Source organism: Pelobates fuscus, chromosome 6 (assembly GCF_036172605.1).
Source record: "Pelobates fuscus isolate aPelFus1 chromosome 6, aPelFus1.pri, whole genome shotgun sequence".
Classification (NCBI taxonomy): Eukaryota; Metazoa; Chordata; class Amphibia; order Anura; family Pelobatidae; genus Pelobates; species Pelobates fuscus.
In genome coordinates, this window is record NC_086322.1 from 296,073,243 (window position 1) to 296,093,903 (window position 20,661).

Genomic DNA, 20,661 nt, shown 5'->3' on the forward strand with positions numbered 1-20,661 from the left:
TATCACAGAAAACACAACACCGTGCAAAACTGTGGTATATGTTGTTACATAATAAATAATAATGATTTTAAGATAGAAAAATGTCTATTTATTGAAAGTTATAGGAGGATATTTTAATCAGTTGAGCCATCATTTTACCACAATGTGCACGTTCTCCACTACCGTCGACGAAGAGCCGAAATCTCCAAAGGGGGAACTTCCATTAGCTTTCTTGAGTTCATCCTCTAGCATGTAAGCTCATTGAGCAGGGCCCTTAACCCCTCTGTTCCTGTGCGTCCATTTGTCTGGTTACAATTACGTGTCTGTTAGTCCACCCATTGTACAGCGCTATGGAATTTGCAGGCGCTATATACATAATAAAATAATAATAATAATAATTGGCTGAGAAAGGGCCACATGCAGCATGCTGTAGTGTATATGGTATTTTAAGTGTTACCTTAAGATAGGAAATATATTCACTAAACTACAGGTTATAATATGATAAGATACCAATGGCAAACGTTAGTGTAGAATCACTAATCTGAAAAAAAAATCTGTAATTCAACTTTAGTGACTGCTTGAGTATTTGCACATAAATTCGGTGTGCAATTCAGAATTTACTGATGAACACTAACAGGGTTATTCTCTAAAGTAAGAATTCATAGTTAATTCAAAGTGAATTTCAAATTTAAGATTAAAACAGCCAAAGTGTAAAAAAATTAACTTTTAGCTACTATGGTCTTAAATTTGAAATGTAACCCTGTCGTTGTCACTAAAGTGGGCTATTTTGGCCTAAATTTGCAAATTCCTTCTAAATTCCCCCAAATTCCTGATTTTGCAAATAACCGTGGAAGCCTTTATGTACTATATTGCATCCACATATTGTAGCCGTGCACTTCAGCAAAGAAGTATTTAAATATCTGGTGCTTATTAGGTTGGGTTTAGGTGGAGCTGAGAAACGGTAAGAATCCACCCAGTAAAATTACATTTAATTAATTTAGGTCAACAGTCATTTTCCAGCATTCCTAGTTACTGCTAAAAGCCGGGATCGTGGCTGCCAGTTTAAACTTTGTGATTTAAATACATTTTTCTTCTTCTCTTTAAAGGGATACTCCAATGTTACAACATAAATAAATAAAATGAAATCACTACTTAAGATATACCCCGAGGAAAGTGTGCATTTAATTATGGATTTTTTATTTGGGATACATCTAAAAAAAAGCTTAGATCTCTGAAGTCTTGTCCATCCTTCCCCTTCTAACCCCGCCCAGACTTTCTGTGGCTGTCCACTCACAGACGTTCCAATGCAGCGCAATGAGAACTCTTTGCAAGGCAGGTGCTCTGGGCAATTGCTGCCTCTTCAGTTTAGCTCCACTGAGATAACCAAACCAGGAAGTAACAGGACGGGCTGTCTGACTGACAGCCAGGGGGAGTAACAAGGTTCATTTATAAAAGTGTCAGTTTCTATTAAAATCTGCTCCCGTTGAAAACTAAAGAGTACAGTCTTCCCACATAAAGAACTTCAGCAAGCCAAAGTGCTTCAAGTGTTTGGAGTGTTCCTTTAAACTTAAATTTCTTAACTTATTAACTGCCCCCCCCTCCCCCCTCCATAGAATTGCTAGGCCAACATAGCGTGAATTCTCAAACGGGCTGCCTACCAATCAATTAGGCAACGAAGCCCATGCTTCGTACTCTTTGAGAGTCTTATTGTCATAAGCATAGCATGAGGCTGTCACCATGGAAGAAAGTGGGACACATAGTAGCAAACTAAGGATGGCGGGACGGGACACGAAAATGGGGTACACGGATACAAGGACTGCGTAAGATCCTTTGGTATCTGGCACCAAAACATTAGCAGATCCTTTAAGTCCTGCTAGTTGTGAGGTGGGTCCGACATGGATCAGGTTTGTTGTTCCTGCACATCCCACAGATGTTCAATTGGATTGAGATCTAAGGAATTTTGAGGCCAAGGCAACACCTTGAACTCTTTGTCATGTTCGTCAAACCATTCCCGATCAACTTGTGCAGTGTAGTAGGGTGTTGAAAGAGGCCACCACGGAATACCATTACCATGAAGGGGTGTCCATGGTCTGCAATAATCTCTAGGTAGGTGGTACTTGTCATAGTAACATCCACATGAATGCCAGGACCCAAGGTTTCCCAGCAGAACATAGCCCAAAGCGTAACACTGCCCACGCCGGCCTGCCTTCTTACCATAATGCATTTTTCTCCATCTCTTCTCCAAGTAAACAACGCAAATGCACCCGGCAATCCACCTGATCTAATAGAAACGTGATTCATCAGAACAGTCAACCTTCTTCTACTGCTCCATTGTCCAGTTCTGATGCTCATGTCTAAATTGAAGGTTCTCTCGCTGGTGCATAGGGGTCGTCATAGACCCTCTGACCATCCCGCACTATGCAGCCCCATATGCAGCAAACTGTGATCCTTTGTGTGTTCTGACACCTTTCTATCATGGCCAGCATTACGTTTTTCAGCAGTTTGAGCTACAATAGCTCTTCTGTGTGATTGGACCAGACAGGCTAGCCTAAACTCCCCATGTGCTTTGGGACGCCCATGTCCCTGACATCGGTTCACTGGTTGTTCTTTATTGCACCACTTTTGGTAGGTACTAACCGCTAACCCAGTTGTCTAGCCATCACTATTTGACACTCAGATCTTTTCGCTGGCTTATTTTTCCTGCTTCCAACACGTGATATTCTAGAACTGACGGTTCACTTGCTGCCTAACATATCGCACCCCTTGACAGGTGCCATTGTAACGATATAATTATTATTATTTTATTTTTTATATAGCGCCAGCAAATTCCGTAGCGCTGTACAATGGAATCAATGTTATTCACTTCACCTGTCAGTGGTTTTTAAGTTGTGGATAATCAGTGTATATAGAGCTCCAAGCCAGCAAGTAAATTGGATGAGCAGAGAGCTAAGCACATTGTATATAGAGCTCCAATGCTGTAAGTAAATGGGATGAGCAGAGAGCTAAGCACATTGTATTTAGAGCTTTATTGCTCAGGCCTTCCAATAGTCCCACTTTTGGCAAGACCATTCTGATTTCAAGGCCCTGCCCGCTTTAGTTCCCTTTGTAGGACAGAACGAGCAGTGTGTACTAAGAACATACTGGGGCGCATCAGCAGAGCTACCTGCATTGTCCTGAAGACTGTGGATGAGCCAGGCAGACTGTCAGCAATTATGGGCATCACTAATAATGCAGTCTTCACTGGAGAAAGCCCCTCAGGGACCCTCTCACCCCGTCTAGATTCCGCAGGCCGATTGTTGGGAGGTATGAATCCTGTAAGTAAACAGGATGAGGAGAGAGAGCTAAGCACATTGTATATAGAATGCCAAGGTTGTATGTAAATGGGATGATATCCTTCTTTATACAATGTAATTACAGTAATAAAGCCTGGAATCGTCAGGTCCATCAATTTAACCCCTTAAGGACCAAACTTCTGGAATGAAATGGAATCATGACATTCCAGACATGTCATGTGTCCTTAAGGGGTTAAGCGGTTCACACATCTGCTTCTCTGTTAATCCAAAACTAGGAGAAAAACACAATTTGTAGTAACGTCCACAAAACGGGGGGGGGGGGGATAAAATACCTTATCATTCGAAAATGGCAATCAGAATTCTCCCTGGAAATCATGAAAAGGTTAAAAGAAATGGTTTTGTCTACAATCTTGTCTACAGTACATGTGTTCTGTTCAAACCGCATTAGATAAGCATCAGTTAATAGCAGGCGGAAAACAGATTTTGTTTATCTCTTTAAAAAAAAATTAAAAAGACAAAAAAAATAAAAAAAACAAAACAAAAAACATCTTGGAAAAAATGTCAAACTAGAAAACCACTTGAGAGACCTCTTGATAATTATCCAGGCATGTCAGATATATCTCTTTAACCTTTCCAGGATCAGAGAAAATCCTGTACTGTAGCATCCTGCCTTCTCTGGGCTGCAGATGTCCGTTTGAGAGAGAGCTGGACCCAATTGAATCTAATCAAATATAATAAGTCGTGCATAAATCAGGGACACTTTAAAAGGTATATATATATAGCAGACCCCTTTACAACCGCAGAACAAACACTTTTTAGAATGTGAAATTAACAAGGACGATAGGAATGATTTCTTAATATAATACAGGACTAGTGCATACATTGCGTGGTGACCAAGCAGAGAGGGCAGTAAAATACTACAAATATCAAACAATCCTCCACCAAGTGAGGTTAGGCATCCCAGCTTCCGTCATGTACTCTGTACACGAAGAATTGTGTGGTTTATAATGTTATTTTTTGGGGGGGAGAGGAGGAATAAGTGAATTTCAGGTAAGTATATCTTTTGATCTGTCCATTCGTTAACAAAAGCGCAATCTATATATTATATCTATAACCTATCTTGAGGTGATCTTTAATACACTCCATTTGTTTAATTTATCCCCCCTGTACAGACATCTAGTTACATTTTATAGCCAGCATTTTGCTATCCTGCTTGAACCACCAACAAAATGTAGAATCATCTAGAGAAAAAAAAATGTAATGCTTTCTTTTTTTATATTTAATATATATTTTGTATCATTTTTTCTTTATTTCTTTCTTTTTTTTTTAATTCTTTTTTTTTTTTTGTGCATATAGGCTTAACAGACATGTTTGTGGTACCCCAAAGGCATTCCACTCGATTATATCAATGACATTTGTTACAGTGGAGTATACAGAGACACGTGCACGGTTTATATGTAAAATGAGAATAAGTAGTGATAAAACATGAGTAATAGTAAGACATGCGTATAGTAGGTGCATTAAGCATAACATTGCTGTGATTGCAAAACATGTGTTAATCGTCTGTACCCATCTCAGATATGCAGTACAAGACCTGAGCTATCGTTATTGCAGTTAGTCTGTGAGGTTACATGTCGTGTCTATTTATGTCGCTTTATGAGAATGGTTGCCGGGTCAGCCCACATGTTTACTTTAGGCTATCAGGTAGAAGGCATTTTGTACCTCTGTCTAGAAGCAATTAAAGTGCCACCCGTTAGCATACAGGGGGTTACTATGTACTGTAGAGAAAAAAAAAGTAAAGGAAACAAGCCAGATTAAGCATAATGTAGGTTTTAAACAGGCTTGGGCTGCCCCATTAGTTTGGTCTAGCTGGTAATATATTGCATAGGCTGTTAGGATAAACACAGATAAGAATTAAAGGCACAAACTCAGCAAAAATTAAAAGAAAGTCAGGTTAAGGTCTGTTACTGTGCGTTATGCTAGTGTGCATAGTGCAGTTCTTATATTAGGAGGCATGGTGAGGAAGTCCAGCTATGGTGGAGTATGCCTGACAGGCTCCGGTCTTATGCCTCCGCTCATCCAATCCCACCTGGGGTGTCAGAGGCATGGAGATGGTTAAGCACCAGACGTCCAGCGGGTGCTGGCGGAGGTTTGCATGGTTGGGGGGTCGGCGATGTCCCGGAGGGCAGGGTGCTTCTGATCCGGTTTGGAGACGCGGCATTGTGAGGTGATTAGGGTTGATCGTTGGGGTCCTGCTCGTTTTTCTCCCCCGTTGTCCTTGTGTGGTGATGGTGGTTTGTGCCTTGAGCTACTCAGAGTTGTCCGCCGTCATCGCCCTGGAGCTTGTTAGAGTGATGGGCAGTTGGTGCTGGCTGGACTTTGCTGCGTGCATGCCTTTCATGCCAGTGGGTCGTGCACATGGCTGGCGTGTGGCGGCCATCTTGAGGGGCAGGGCGGCTGTTGGAGCCCAGGTTGTCACTGCAGTAGCTGCCCATGGAGACCGAGATGACCCCCCCGGTCCAGAGGGGGGGTGGCGGTAAGCGAGACGCCGGTTGGAGACCCGGGAGGGCAGCCGTCCCTTCCCAGCTCAAGCTCCGGCGAGCTTCAGGCCCTGTCGGGTTACAATGGATGCCATGCAGGGTCTTGTGAGGTATCTCCGTGTACCCAAGCAGCTGGAGGTCACTGTGGGCACCGATATGGGTCAGTGGTAGCTTTTGGCTCCTAGTTAGCGCCGATTATCAGGCCTTGAAGCGGGAGCTCAGACAGAGCACGTCTGATCCCATCGCCGGTCAGGCCCCACCCCCCTTTATTTCTTTTTTTAAGTTAAAGTTAATTTGCTGAAAGTTTACAGATTAGAAGTGGAGGAGTTTTGATGATTTATTGCTAAGCATTTTTTTCGACTAAGCTTTTTTGGTCTAATTTTTAAAGGAACACTCCTCATTGCAAATACCTATAAAAATATATGCAAATCACTGTTTAGTGAGACCTGGGGAGGTACAATAGGTAATGTTAAAAGTGACAATTTCATAAAGTGCCTTTTATTTTTATTTTTAATTCTTTATTTTTGTAGTGCATAAGCTTCGAACAGTCTGTTGTGAGGTACCCCAAAGGCAATCCTCCAACGCATTATAAACAGTTGAACAGAGAGGTACATGAGATAGCTAGCACAAATTTAATATTTAAAGGTGAGTATTAACATGGTATGAAGCAAGCTTAGGTAACACTATACTGAGTAACGTTGTGCAGACATTTGAGTGTATGCCTACTGAGTGTACGAGTAAGGTTAAACGATGTGCTCTGCTGGGGCACAAGATGTGTAAGCATGTTAGGTCTGAACAATATTCTATAAAAGTAATTTAAGTAAAGTAAAAACAAAAACAAACAATAAAGGGTCTCATAGCTAAGTCTTGTTCGTTACAGTGATTAGCCTCGCGGTGCTATCTAGCCATTAGTGTTCGGTTGTGTAAAAGCCAACTAGGCATTGAGTTGTGAACCAATTAACGCTAGAGTAATTTGCCTTCATTGGCTGGTATTAATAGGGGAATTTGCATAACACAGGTTAGTACTTGCTTAGGTTTATGGCAAGATGGGCCAAACTGCGAGTTATGCGTGAGGGAGAAGCCATAGTTAAATTAAATATGCCTGAAACGGCAAGGTGTGTGTGGTTAAACAGGATGGACTTAAATGAGTAGCTGACTTGTTAACTTAGGTTTGCGCATCAGAGCAACCAACATTAGGTAATAGTCCCCAGAAGGTCCCCACTGGGTATGAAACAATCTCGAGTAAATAGAGGATTTTTAAGGTTAACCTGCAGTTCTGCGGTCGCTGTGTGCAGGAGGAGCTGGGAAGGGTGAGTTCCCCAAGTGCTCAGTCCAAGAGTTTGTTTAGCCGATGCCTTCCAAAGGGGCTTTACAGTCCCGCAGCTCAGAGGGGCACAGTGAGCCTCTGATTCCGTCAGCTGACAGGTGGGGCCGTTCCGCCACTGGAGTATTAAGCAGGCAGATAGCGGGGTTCGTCAGTCCTCTGGGCACAGGGTTCAGGAATCCGGAGGGGCCGCTGCAGGGCCTCAGGTGTCTTGAGCGTAAGTTCGTCGCGGCCCGTGTCGGGTCTAGAACTGGAGGGTTGTGTGTTCGGCTCCTGATGGCGTGCCCTTCATATTGCAGCCGTGTCTTTCCGTCGCAGTAGGAGGTGAGGGGAGAGTGCATCATATTGGCGTGGTCCGTTAACCGGCTTCCGGCAGTTGTGCCCCGAGGGGTGAGTCTCTGTTGTGGTCTCAAGCGACCCACTAGTGGGCGAGGATTGGGGTGTCGCTGCTTGCGCCACGATCTTTGTTTCGCTGCGTAGGGACCCACTCTGGGTGGCCTTGTGATGCCTTGTCTAGGCCGTGTATAAGGGTGGCCAGATGGCGGGTTAAGTTTTCGCTTGGACTGCGTTGTTTGCCTGTGTCGGGCCCTTGGTGTCTCTAGGGGCCTCTTCTTCCTCTGCGGTGCCGGTCGGCCATCAGGGTGTTGGGTCGCCGGTCGGCTGTTAAATCGTAGTTTCTGCTCTGGGGAGTTATCCCCTTGTGAGGGGGCTGATTGACATAGTCTACGTTTCAGCTCCTTCCAAAGTTTCACAAAGTGCCTAGTTAGCCTTGCTTGGAAGTCATATACAGCCTTGTTGTGGTGCTCAGCTTCTGCAGCCTCGGCCATTTTGGAGGAGACCCTGTGCTTTCTCTTCACCCCCGAGGCAGCCAGCACTGCGGCAGCATGACTGGGGTAGCCTCCACTGTGTGGACCGGGATCTCCCCCACCGGTCCAAAGGGGGGGGTAGCGGGGCTCGCTCTCTTTGAGTGTGTTGTTCGCTTGTCTCTGGGTCGGGAGAGCGGCCGCCTCACCCGCCCGTCGTGTGCTAGGCCGCAATGTCGGTCCTGGTGTCAGCGTGGCTCCAGCGAGCCTCCCAGCCTCCCACTTCACGCCCTCTGTTGCGGGGTGTTTATAAGTATGTGGTGCCGCTGTTCGTCTCTTTAGATGCCGCCTAATGTCGCTTGTATTGTCAGAGGTGAGCAGGAGCTCCTGAGACACACGTCTGGTCGCCATGATGGTTAGGCCCCGCCCCCTCATAAAGTGCCTTTTAAATGGGATTCTCCTTACCCATAATGCCAGGGCCATCTATAATATGAATAGGACCCTGGGCAAAGCTTTTTCTTGGGCCCCCTAGGCCCTGCCCTCCCCCCCAATTACGCCCAACCCCCAATCACACTGACAGACCTTCTGACACATACACACACAGAACGAATAGATTAAAACATTCGCACATACATACTGACACACATACACTGATACACAAATATATACTTATATCCATTCAGACACACTGACACACACACATACATACATACAAACACACACAGACACATACACTGACAGATGTATTGACACACACAGACATTCTGACACACACACAGGGATACTGACACACACAGACATACTGACACACACAGGCATACTAACATGCACACCGACAGGCATGCTGACACACACACACACAGACATACACACACACACAAACATACTGACACACACACACGCACACAGACATACTGACATACATACACACACTGACATACACACACACACAGACATACTGACATACACACACACACAAACATACTGACATACATACACACACACACACACACACACAAACATACTGACACACACACACAGACATACTGACATACACACACACACACACTGACACACACACAGACATACTGACACACACACACACACATACTGACATACACACACAGACATACTAACACACACACACACACATACTGACATACACACACAGACATACTGACATACACACACAGACATACTGACACACACACACACAGACATACTGACACACACACACAGACATACTGACACACACACACACACACAGACATACTGACATACACACACAGACATACTGACACACACACACAGACATACTCACACACACACACACACACACACACAGACATACTGACACACACAGACACATTTAGCCACCCTCCAGGTTCTTACCTTTTCCTGGAGGGTGGTTTCCCTGGGGTCTCCGGTGGGAGGAAGTGACGCGCGGCACTCACTTCCTCCCAGCTGGTACAGGAAGGGGCCCGGTCGCACTGTTTAAGCGTCACAGCGCCTGACCGGGCCCCTGCTCACACATGCTCCCCGGGTGGCCCTTAGTGCATGGGCCACCCGGGGGGGCCTCCTTAGTTGGGGGGCCGGTGCGGCTCTGTACAGCTGCACCGCCGTGTACATGGGGGCTGCGCAAATCGCGGGGCCCATGGGGCAGCTGCCCCGTTTGCCCCGCGCTAAAGACTGCCCTGCATAATGCACTGAAACAAGTTGAAGTGCTTTAAGAGTTTGGAGTGGTCCTTAACGGCTTTGGGATTTATTCCCTAAATGATAAATCATATTGAATTCAAAGCTGAATGTGAACATTTTTGGCAAAGGTAATTGATCTGGAAAAGATTTTCAAATAAGCTGTAGTCACAGATCAGTTATTTTAGCCTACATTCAGCCATTCAGATTTCAGGCCCCTACAGTTGCCATTCGGAGCCGATCAGCATTTAATTAGAAAGCGCTTTAGTCAATAGACACTTATCAGAATTAAAAGAAAATCCTGATTCTCTTATAATGTTAAAGGGACACTATAGTCACCTGAACAACTTTAGCTTAATGAAGTCGTTTTGGTGTATAGAACATGCCCCTGCAGCCTCACTGTTCAATCCTCTGCCATTTAGGAGTTAAATCCCTTTCCTAGTCACACCTCCCTGCATGTGACTTGCACAGCCTTCCATAAACACTTCCTGTAAAGAGAGCCCTATTTAGGCTTTCTTTATTGCAAGTTCTGTTTAATTAAGATTTTCTTATCCCCTGCTATGTTAATAGCTTGCTAGACCCTGCAAGAGCCTCCTGGATGTGATTAAAGTTCAATTTAGAGATTGAGATACAATTATTTAAGGTAAATTACATCTGTTTGAAAGTGAAACCAGTTTTTTTTTTCATGCAGGCTCTGTCCGTCACATCCAGGGGAGGTGTGGCTAGGGCTGCATAAACAGAAACAAAGTGATTTAACTCCTAAATGACAGTGAATTGAGCAGTGAAATTGCAGGGGAATGATCTATACACTAGAACTGCTTTATTTAGCTAAAGACATTTAGGTGACTATAGTTTTCCTTAAGTGACAGTTTCTATATTTGTTATTTCCTATAAAGTGCTGATATTCAGGTGCTTTGCATGCAGTCTGCCTCAGACAGTGCTGTAGGAGATGTTAATAATATTTAGCTGATGCTTGTGACTCCCCATCTGAGTCAAGCACAGATTGGTTAGTTTGTATTGTAAATTGCATGATTTTTAACTGTTTAATGTTTCTTTATTATTTTTTGTTTGATAGGACAAAGTATTAACCCAAAACTAGCTGGCTTGATAGGGACAAACGGGCCCCACAACAAACAGCCATTCATGGTGGCGTTCTTCAAAGCTACAGAGATCCACTTACGCAGCATTAGATCGACAGGCGGAAAGCAGAGAAACCAGAACCGTTCCAAAGCTCCAAAGAGCCAAGAGGCACTACGAGTGTCAAACATTGCAGGTTAGAATTGATCCAGCTTCTACAGTTCATTTACTTCGCACTGTGTAAGGGTTAGCGGGGCTTGAGAATTCCGAAAGGTTGTAAAACACGAACGCCTTCTTTGTTTAGTTCTACATAATTGTGTCTGTTATCCATAGAACAGACGCATGTAGTAGATAGCAGTTTGTGAAACACAGTTAATGGTGAGTCCAAGAATGGAACAGAGAATAATAGTTTGTGACGCTATATTGATGGTGTGAACTGCGTCGGTTCACCAGGGGTTGCAGCATGCCACGATATATCAGGTCCTTGAAACAGTAGCAAATAATGTTTCAACCCTGAAAGAGTCTTTGTCAAACCTAGCTTACCCAGTTGTTACCCACTTCAATATAAAGTTCAAATTTCAAATTTAAGTCCAAAATAGCTGAGCTGGAAAAAATCTCTATATTAGCTATACTTCCAGGTCGGCTACTTGGCCTTAAATTTAAAATTCACTTTGAATTCCCAACAATTCTCACTTTTGTAAATAACCCTGTATAAGTCCATAGCTCCAATTATTTGCTGGTTTGTAAGACATGTACCTTCTACACAATAATGCTAAGTACTGGTGGTTTAATATCCTTTGGAAAATCAGTTCCACTCATTGTGTCTGCATTATGTGCTATATGTGCTAGACTCTGCATTGCCTTTCTTAACATTTTGTCTTACTGTTATCCCATCCTGAGCCTAAATCTGTACCTTTACATCGATCGCTTGAAAGCCACATTTTGCCCCTCTTCCCTAAGAACCCTGCTGCTACAAAACTTGCAATGCTGACACCTACATTTTCAATGTGGCTTTAGCAGATTTGTTCAAAATTGTCACAGACTGAAAGCAAAGCTAGATTATGAGTTAAAATTCCAAAACAGTTTACACTTTAGAGGATAAACCCTGGCAATTATAACATAAATGTCAAGCACTTAGAGACTGGTGTAACTAAATATAAAAAAACAAACAAACATGGAATTATTACCGTAATACTTTATTTTTTTACTTTATTTTTTTAACATGGGACTTAACTGTCTCACAACTCAAATAAATAATCGGAGTTTCTGTCAGCGATTCTTCTGAGTGTGACAACTTCAACTACAGCTTATTATTATTTTATTTTTTTATTTTAGAAAACAGCAGTGCTGATCAGAAACAAGCCTGCAAGAAACACGAGTTGTACGTCAGTTTCCGTGATCTTGGCTGGCAAGTAGGTATCTGGATGTGTGCAATACCCATTTATATATTTCAGGGTCCCTGACAGCTAGTTTGGAGAGATTAAGATAGGGATCCAGGGGCTGCTAATCCTGGTATATTAATACGTATTATTGTTATTAAATTGACTTTAAATATTTGTCATTTCTTTGAGGACATTGGAATACAATGACCCCTTTTCTCCCAATTCCATGTGTATATAGGTACATAGGCTTGCTTTCCGTCTGCATTGCAAAGCAATGCAAATTAACCAAAGATAAAAAAAACAAACACCACAAAATAATGTTACCGTACTTCCTCTCAGCTCCAACTGTTGTCTTCATTCCAGATAGTTAAAAAGTAAAAATAAGTGGAGCGCCGAATTGGCTGAGGAAATGTGTAAGAATGAGAAAAGGGTATGACAATAGGAATCCTAACAACCTATTAAATAAGATACATAACAGCACTATGGGATACCCTTATTCTCCTCTAAACATGTTACTGGTGATAAAGTAACCAGGTCACAGAATCAAGGCTATGCAAGTTTCAATTTTTTGGTTTAAATTTTGTTGTTGTATTTTTTACCTTTAGAACCAGAGTGTACTATATTCATAGCCTTGATTCTGTGACCCAGTTACGTTATCACCAGTAACATGTTTAGAGAATAAGGGTAACCCATATTGCTGTTATGTTGTCTTCATTCGGGAGAGAAAGTAATATTGCTGATGTTCCCGTCAGTCCCTCTGGCACATAAGGATAGCAAATATCGATAAACCCGCTAAACCCTCCTCTTACTGTAGAAGAACTATTATGGCACAAAATACATTGTATTCCTGCGAATAGTGAGTGGGGAACAGAGAAGAGGAACTATACCCCACTGCATGGCTTCTATCAAGTCTGCAATAAATAGTCTATCTATCTATCTATCTGCAATGACCTAAATTGTACATATACTTGGTTTTATCCAAGTAACTGTATGTAGTTGTGTATGGTTGTTATTCTCATATACAAACATTATTTAAACATACTGATGTGTTTTTTGGAAAGTTACGTCTTCAACTATGGTGTGTTTGTTTTTTTTAAATTCTAATTAATAGGGTATTCGGCCATTTGTATTTTTGTTCTCTCGCTATATCTGTGCTTCCACATTAACACTGACACATGTTTCTTGATAACAGATACCATATAATCACTTAAACGTTTACCTTCTCAATAATTCTGTTAAGGCTCAAGCAAAAAAATGAACTTTTATATGGTAAACATGAACATTATTTTTATTTATTAATTGATTTAATTGTTTGTTATCCCTAAACAACAATCTGCACATGTTTCTTTTTGCTTAAGTTAATTGGCTGCAGGCTTCAAAAAAGTTTGTACTATTTTTAAAATCTTTTTCTAGCAAATGCGATAAAAGGTGTATCAAGGATTCTTTAAACGTCTGTGCAATCTTCTAGTGGAGTATTCCTATTTATCTCTTATAGGACTGGATTATTGCTCCAGAGGGATACGCAGCATATTATTGTGAAGGAGAATGTGCTTTCCCTTTAAATTCTTACATGAATGCAACAAATCACGCCATAGTACAAACTCTGGTAAGTTTGAAACTTGGGTGTAAGATGGCAACTCCATCACTTTTCTGGAAATTACTCCATTGAATAAAACTTTGAAAAACATATATAACTCATGCTATCTTTTTTTTTTTTTTTCATGTTCAATTTTCTCTTCTTTGATGTTCAATTTTATCTTAAATTCATGTTACATATTCATAAATGATATCACAATCCCGGTCAGTGTAGGCACGGCCATGGGCACACAATGCAAACGATGGGGAAAAAACGTACATTTTGCTTCTCCTCTTCCACTAAATATTTTCAGTGGCAGCAAAAGGAAACATTTCAGTCGATGACTGACAGGGAGTGAAGATGATGGTACACATGATGTACCAGGACAGAGCTAAATCCAGTGGTGTGGATATTGTATAAGTCACTCACAGATCTTTCTTCCCCCTGATGCCCCACATAGTGATTCAAGGAACCATATGATACATCATATCTTTTTCTTGTGTTTCAAAGTAGTTCTGTTCCCTCACACTGAACCTCCTCTGGATTAAGGTGACTAAGAGTGTCTGTAGCATGCGCAAGGGTTGTACTGCAGGGGTGTACCTGGTTGGCTGGGACCTTGTGTTTGTTGGTTTGGCATGCTTGCCCACCAATTGACTTTTACTTGTAACATTACCATCACTTCAATAGAACATTACTGACTCGCATGATTGACATAACTCAAGCCCTAGCTATGCCTTCTCCAATCCTGGATTTTTTAGGCTAAAGGTGGGAGGGATACGTCTAAGCTGCTCAAATTCTGTTTTTTGTTTCCAGTCCCGGTTTCATTTCTACCAAGTGTTCTCAGATAAAATAACAATTAATATTTTACTTTATATTTAATAACATAAAAGTACTGTTAACGTTATTCATACAAACTCAGGTTTTATTTGTCTGCACATCTACACCTACATTGTCCACCGCACAATGACTACAATAAGTAACTTTTTGTTTATCTACACAGGTTCATTTTATCAACCCAGACACTGTCCCGAAGCCATGCTGTGCACCTACTCAACTCAACCCAATCTCTGTCCTGTATTTTGATGACAGTTCCAACGTAATACTGAAGAAATACAGAAACATGGTCGTCAGAACGTGCGGTTGCCATTAGTTTTGAGAATGATCTTTCCCACTCCCAACACATTGCTTTGGCCAAACTGTTTATGGTGCACTCCCATGTAGGATCAAACTATGCTGATTACATCAACCAGTTTCCATAAGTGTAATTGATCTTTCTTCATACGAGTATTTATGCATATTTTTGTAGTTTTAGCATCACAGTGTGTGGAGTCTAACAAGAATCGTCCTTTGCCATATAAACATTGAAAGGTGCAAGGATAGGATGTCCTGCTTCCCCCACTTTGTCTGCTGAAAATGTAGAGACAGAAGAGGACTGCAGTCTTATGATATCGTGGTAATCAATTCAAGAAAAAAACAAACAGAGAGACAAAGAATTCCAGGAAAAAACAAAACAAAAAATTGCCTCTGAATTTTATGTTATCTTTATGGATTCTGCTGGGTGACACCATTATTCAGTGACATTGATATTCACCCTGCTAAATGTAGCAAAAAGGTCATTGGAGTCCAATTATAGGCCCCCAGGAAATCAGATGTATTCTTCTTCTTGTGAGACCTAACAATACATTGCAACTTAGACCAAAACTAGTTGTGAATAATGTTGTTCCACTTTAGTGTACAAATCATACAGTTTGGTGTATACACTAAACTTCGTTAGCCCTAATTATGGACAGATTACACATAGTGATCTGGGCACCAATTTGGTAAGTTAACATGTAATATAGCGATGTCGGAATGGGGTGGTGGTAGAGAGGACTCTTTTATAAAATGTTTTTACTCCCCTAATATGCTGTTGACCATAGAATTAGTGAATTATTTTTAAATACAATTTTGTACACAAGATGATGTTTCAATTGCAGTCACATTTGCATCACTTTTACTTCAAGACAAATATGACACCACCTCGATCCTGGGATTTAACTGCATATAATGAAGCATTAATGAACGCTTGTTGGATGAGACTACTTGCGATGTGCAATGTCAATGTGGATTTGAAAAAAACAAAAACTTGGTGTTTTATATAGAAAGGGGGAAATACACACAAAGTGTAACTTTTTACATTTTTTTAAAATAATTCAATGAAAGTGTAACATTTTAACTTTCGATGAGGCTGCTTGCAATTCCCCTACCTGTTTGGCCGTGTGACTACTTTGGGGAGAAATCCAACAGAAATTACAATGACCACTATTTAATGTGTTGGAGATTTAAGATTTTGTAAGGTGCACAATTACTATAAGGTGGGTGTGAGAATATCCTGAGTTGTAAAAGAAGAATAAGATAATAGCAAAGACATTGCAGGTGGGTCAGAGCTAGGAATTGGTTTGGCTGCAGTTTAGCTGTGTCTAGTTTTCTAGCTCCCCCCAAAATTTAGGGGTTTTGCCTTTCACTTCCAACTAATTTTACCCCTTAATTTGATCCTACATGGAATGTTTACTAGCTGCTATCTTTTTCCATCACCTAAGGTGTTAAATAACTCGAAAGACCTTTGGACATAAAAAAAAATATTGGAAAGTAAAACAAATTAGACTTTCACGTGTAATACATTTGTTTTTTTAAGAACTGACATTTTGTTTTTCATTCCAAAGATTGAAAAGATATTTTCTGTGTACAGACGAAAAATAATTAAAAACAAAACAAAAAATGTTGTCTTTCATTGCATTTTTGTTCTTTGCGTTTTTAATTAACTTATTTTAGAGAGACAATCTAAGGTGCTAACATCGGGATAGATTTCTATCGTTCTAAGACAGCCAAAAAGAAGATTAGAGTATTATACACTTAACAGGAAGTGATGGTGCTTTGACAAATGCCTTTCAAAATTTAAGCGAATTTACCGAATATTAAGATATTTTCCACCAACTCGACTACATTTTTCAAGTTGTTGCAATTCAGCAAATAAATGTCAAAGTTGAACAAAATTGATTTCTCTACGTCTGTACTGTGTTATAAGCCTACCAGCCATGTTTTTTTGCTTTACAATTCACAGAGGAGCGTGCTTTCAATCCAGACAACCGTAACCTGATTATATTTGGTTAATTAACTTGCAGTAAAGTCATAAAAAATAACATTTTTCCACTTGCAGCTCAGGACTTGAGTTATTGGCTAGTTAGATGGTCTCTGTGACCTGGCCTGGTCCCTCCTGGCTCCGTCTGCTGTACCTCTAGCCCAAATCATACCACCCCAGAGGATAATAATGATTGATGATGGAAGGAAGGTGACTGTGAGAATGCTATTGCCCTTCAACCTTCTAAATTCAGGCCAGATGTTTTAGTAAATTGAATGGTTTAAATAATTTTTGTAAGGTGACCTTTGAATTGGACAAACCTGTATGAAATGGCATATATTGGAGTTAAAGTGTGGTAAAGGAGAGAGAGAGAGAGAGAGAGAGTGTGTGTGTGTATTCCAGGTATCTACTACATTTTCTGTTAATATGCTATACTTTATTGAAATCGTTGCTTTCTTTATCTTAATGTGTTTGAACGTTTCCATCATGTGTCATCTCTCCTGCACGGTGGACATGTTACGGCCTCCCTTGATGTGTTTTCTGTTAGAATTGTATTGAATGGCACAGCTGATGTAGTGATAAGGTTTGTAACTGAGCAACATGACGAAGCTGACAGACTGAGTTTAGAGTTAAAGCTAGTTTCAGATTTGAAGGAATTGTGTTTCCACTTCCCCCCCTGACCTTTCTCTGCTAGGTAACTGGAACAAATTGAAAGTGACTTCATTCACAGGCAGGTTACATGGACCACTAAACATGTCTCATGACTTGAGAAGAGCTAACGTGTCATGAATTAACACCTTCACTGCTGCCTGAACTCCCGCGCTCTGTAGATGGGCCGTATTAAAGGTTGATGATTTTAGCTACTGAGTTGGATCAGCAATGAACTCAGCCAATTCTCTTAACATGACTCATACATCAATTTGTCTGTGAGTAAAATAGAAGGACGAAACGAACCATGGCAAACTGAAGTTTGACACCGACTTCGATGGTGCTTGGAAAAAATATTAGAATGCTCGTTTGTACAGTTTCTTAATCTGTCGGAAACCGAATTAAAGGAACACTATAGCGTTAGGAAAACAAATCTGTGTTTTTAATGTTATATTGCTCTTGTCCCTGCTTGTATTCAGGTTCCCACCATGTGCAATAAAATGTAAAAAAATAAAAAAAATTTACTCACCCTTTACCACCTTTCAATGCTGCTCACTTCACCGCCTCTTGCGACTTCATGGAGGAGGCAATGTCCAATCCAATGTTTCTCAGTTTTTTTTTCCCATAGGAAAGGATTGAGATTAAGTGTTCTTGGTGACTATTGTGTATCCCTTTAAAATTTGAGTCTTACAAAAAGTGTATAGGTATGTTGTGCAGCAGTGAAGTTCAGTTCAGGGAGTCACATGGTGATCGCCAACTCCTGACTTAAGTCCTAATAAAGTAATTCAGAGACTCTGTAAGTTTTTTTTTTTTTTTTTTTAGGTTTCAGTCGCCATTAAATAATATAAATGGAAAAAATCACAGGCACTCACTGCGATTGTTTCCAGGCAGATATATTGCAACGTTTCGACCTGTTACGGTCTTTATCAAGCCATTAAATAATATGACATTATTTCTCCCCAAAACACCTGTTTATTGCTGAGGTCTATCGGTATCGGTGGAAGTGTAAAGATCTGTCAACATGCGCTCACTATGCAAAGTAGTTGTCATCAACATGGTCACTTAAATGAAAACTAAGTATTGTTATTATAACTAAAAATTGAAGATTTTTGTATTTTTTTGTGTGTATAATTTTGTAATGTTAGTAAATACCACTGTACGATCCATATCCTGGCATTTGTTGCATGGGGCGGACATCGTTAAGTCCTCTTTGTTGAGGAACAATGCTTATCCAAGTGAGTACCATATGAAATACATATAGTATAGAATACATATATGTACACACTTGAAGATGATTTAGAGATATTTTTTTAGATATACAGCGCGCTATTTCGTATTCATGAACACAAAGTAAGTGTTTCCAAACAAAGAGGACATTAAGATGCCCGTCCCCTAAGGACCAACTGCAAACCAAGATAAATACTGAAAAGAGGTATTTTCTTATCCGTACATGTTAAAATAATACATTCAGAGGCTACAATGTATGCAATCTTTTATTGTAAATAATAAAATGTGATGACCAGCATCAATCATTGGTAGCTGACCACGATATTCACTGACAAAGTAACAGAATATTACTGGCCATCAACTGTCACAACATTACAATTTGACATTTTTCTTTCACTTTTAGATTGCCAGCTCCATCGGTGCTGCAACCTTCCAGAAACATCTTCGGCTTGAGCCTAAATCAAACCCTTCCCCCCCAGAAAAGCGGCATAGAAACACAGAATGTGATGGCAGATAAGAACCATTTGGCCCATCTAGTCTGCCCAATAATTGCCTGGTGTTCAATGTCATCCTACTTAACCAATGAATAAGGAATCTAGCACAACCCCTCTGCCCAGCTCCCCTTCCTTGAATTCACCTGGGGACCCTGCTCCATAGTAGCCCGAAGGAGGACTATGGTAGGATCAGTATTGCAGTATCAGGCGACTTTTTAGAATCAGGTACTTGCTATAGAAAGCAATGGCTAAATAACCCCACATCTAACTCTCCAGCCTCTAAAAGCCCCCATTAGCGCCACCTCTGGTCAAACCATGTGACCAACTTCTCCTGCCACAGGCTTAAATACATATTGTATATTTCATATTGTACAACTTCCTGCAGCCTCTTTACAAAGTAAAATAATACAATGTAGTTCTTTTATCAATTATCCAAAAATTGGCAGCTCATTACGATTCTTTAATAAGCACATACGGATTCGCTCATTGTTTGAACCCTCCTTGAGCGGCTGACCCATTCACACCGCCTTGCCCTGGAAGCTCAGGAGTTAATTGCATGGATGGCAGGAGTACGAAGATCTGGGCTTTTTTCACCTTGAGCAGACTGTACGTTTTCCTTCAGTGTTTACGCAGCGGATACGCAGTCTAACAGATCGTAGCAGCGCTACAGATGTCAGCAGCTGTTTGAAAGAACTAGGGGTAAATTGGTTTTGTTTACTGCAAAAATAGTTCTGTGATAGAGTCATCTCAATAAAATCAGAGGCACGGCAGAGGAAATTGTTCTGATAAGGCCCACACACAAGTGCATTTAAAGTTAGAGCCAGGCCAGATTTTTTTTTATAGAAATATGAAGGAAAAATTAAACTTCCATTCCATTTCTATAGAAAAAAACAACCCATTCTAGAGCTCTCTCTTTCTGTCTGTCTGTTTCTCTGTCTGTCTATAAGGAAGACATATCTCTTCACTGTCCTGGGCTCGGTGGGACTCCTTTTCCCCATTCTGATTTAGTTTTATGGTGTCTTGCATCTAGAAACACAAGGAATTGTCCCCAATCAGTGCCGTGGGAGAGCATTGTAAAACTAGCTTATGCTGAGTTGAGTACCGCTGTCAGTCTCGGCACCAAGCACTCCTGGAACGCCCTTTCTTTGAGCAGTCATGAATGAGTCCAGCCTTTTCATACTGGTCAACCAACTTGATGTATGCCTAACCATTGTCTGCACCTGTCCCGCGTCTATATCTCCCATAGTTGGGGAGGTATGGGTAGATCATTTCGCCATTAATAACGTGAGAGTGGGGAGCTGAAAGTACCCAAAAGGATTGCCCGCTTGTATACTACCAGCGGCACCACAATGCTAGAATTGGATCTCTGCTACTGACTGCACCACACCTCTAGGTGGCAGTGTTTTGTGGGGATTTGAATCTCGGACCCACCAATCACTGTGTCTGAAGTCATAAAGCTAAAACAAAACAAAAACAAACAAACTGACAGATAGAACCCAGAACTTTAT

The 20,661-nt window shown here is 41.1% G+C and overlaps 1 protein-coding gene across 1 annotated transcript in view; it reads left to right on the forward strand.

Annotated features, from left to right (window-relative positions):
• Window positions 1–16,651, forward strand: part of BMP7 (bone morphogenetic protein 7) — a 90,875-nt gene extending 74,224 nt beyond the window's left edge. Inside the window, exons 4-7 of the mRNA XM_063459547.1 lie at window positions 10,707–10,904; window positions 12,044–12,120; window positions 13,586–13,696; window positions 14,667–16,651. Coding sequence (XP_063315617.1) covers window positions 10,707–10,904; window positions 12,044–12,120; window positions 13,586–13,696; window positions 14,667–14,816 — 536 coding nt within the window. The 3' untranslated portion in view covers window positions 14,817–16,651. The remainder of the gene's footprint in view (window positions 1–10,706; window positions 10,905–12,043; window positions 12,121–13,585; window positions 13,697–14,666) is intronic.
• The last annotated feature ends 4,010 nt before the right edge of the window (window positions 16,652–20,661 follow it).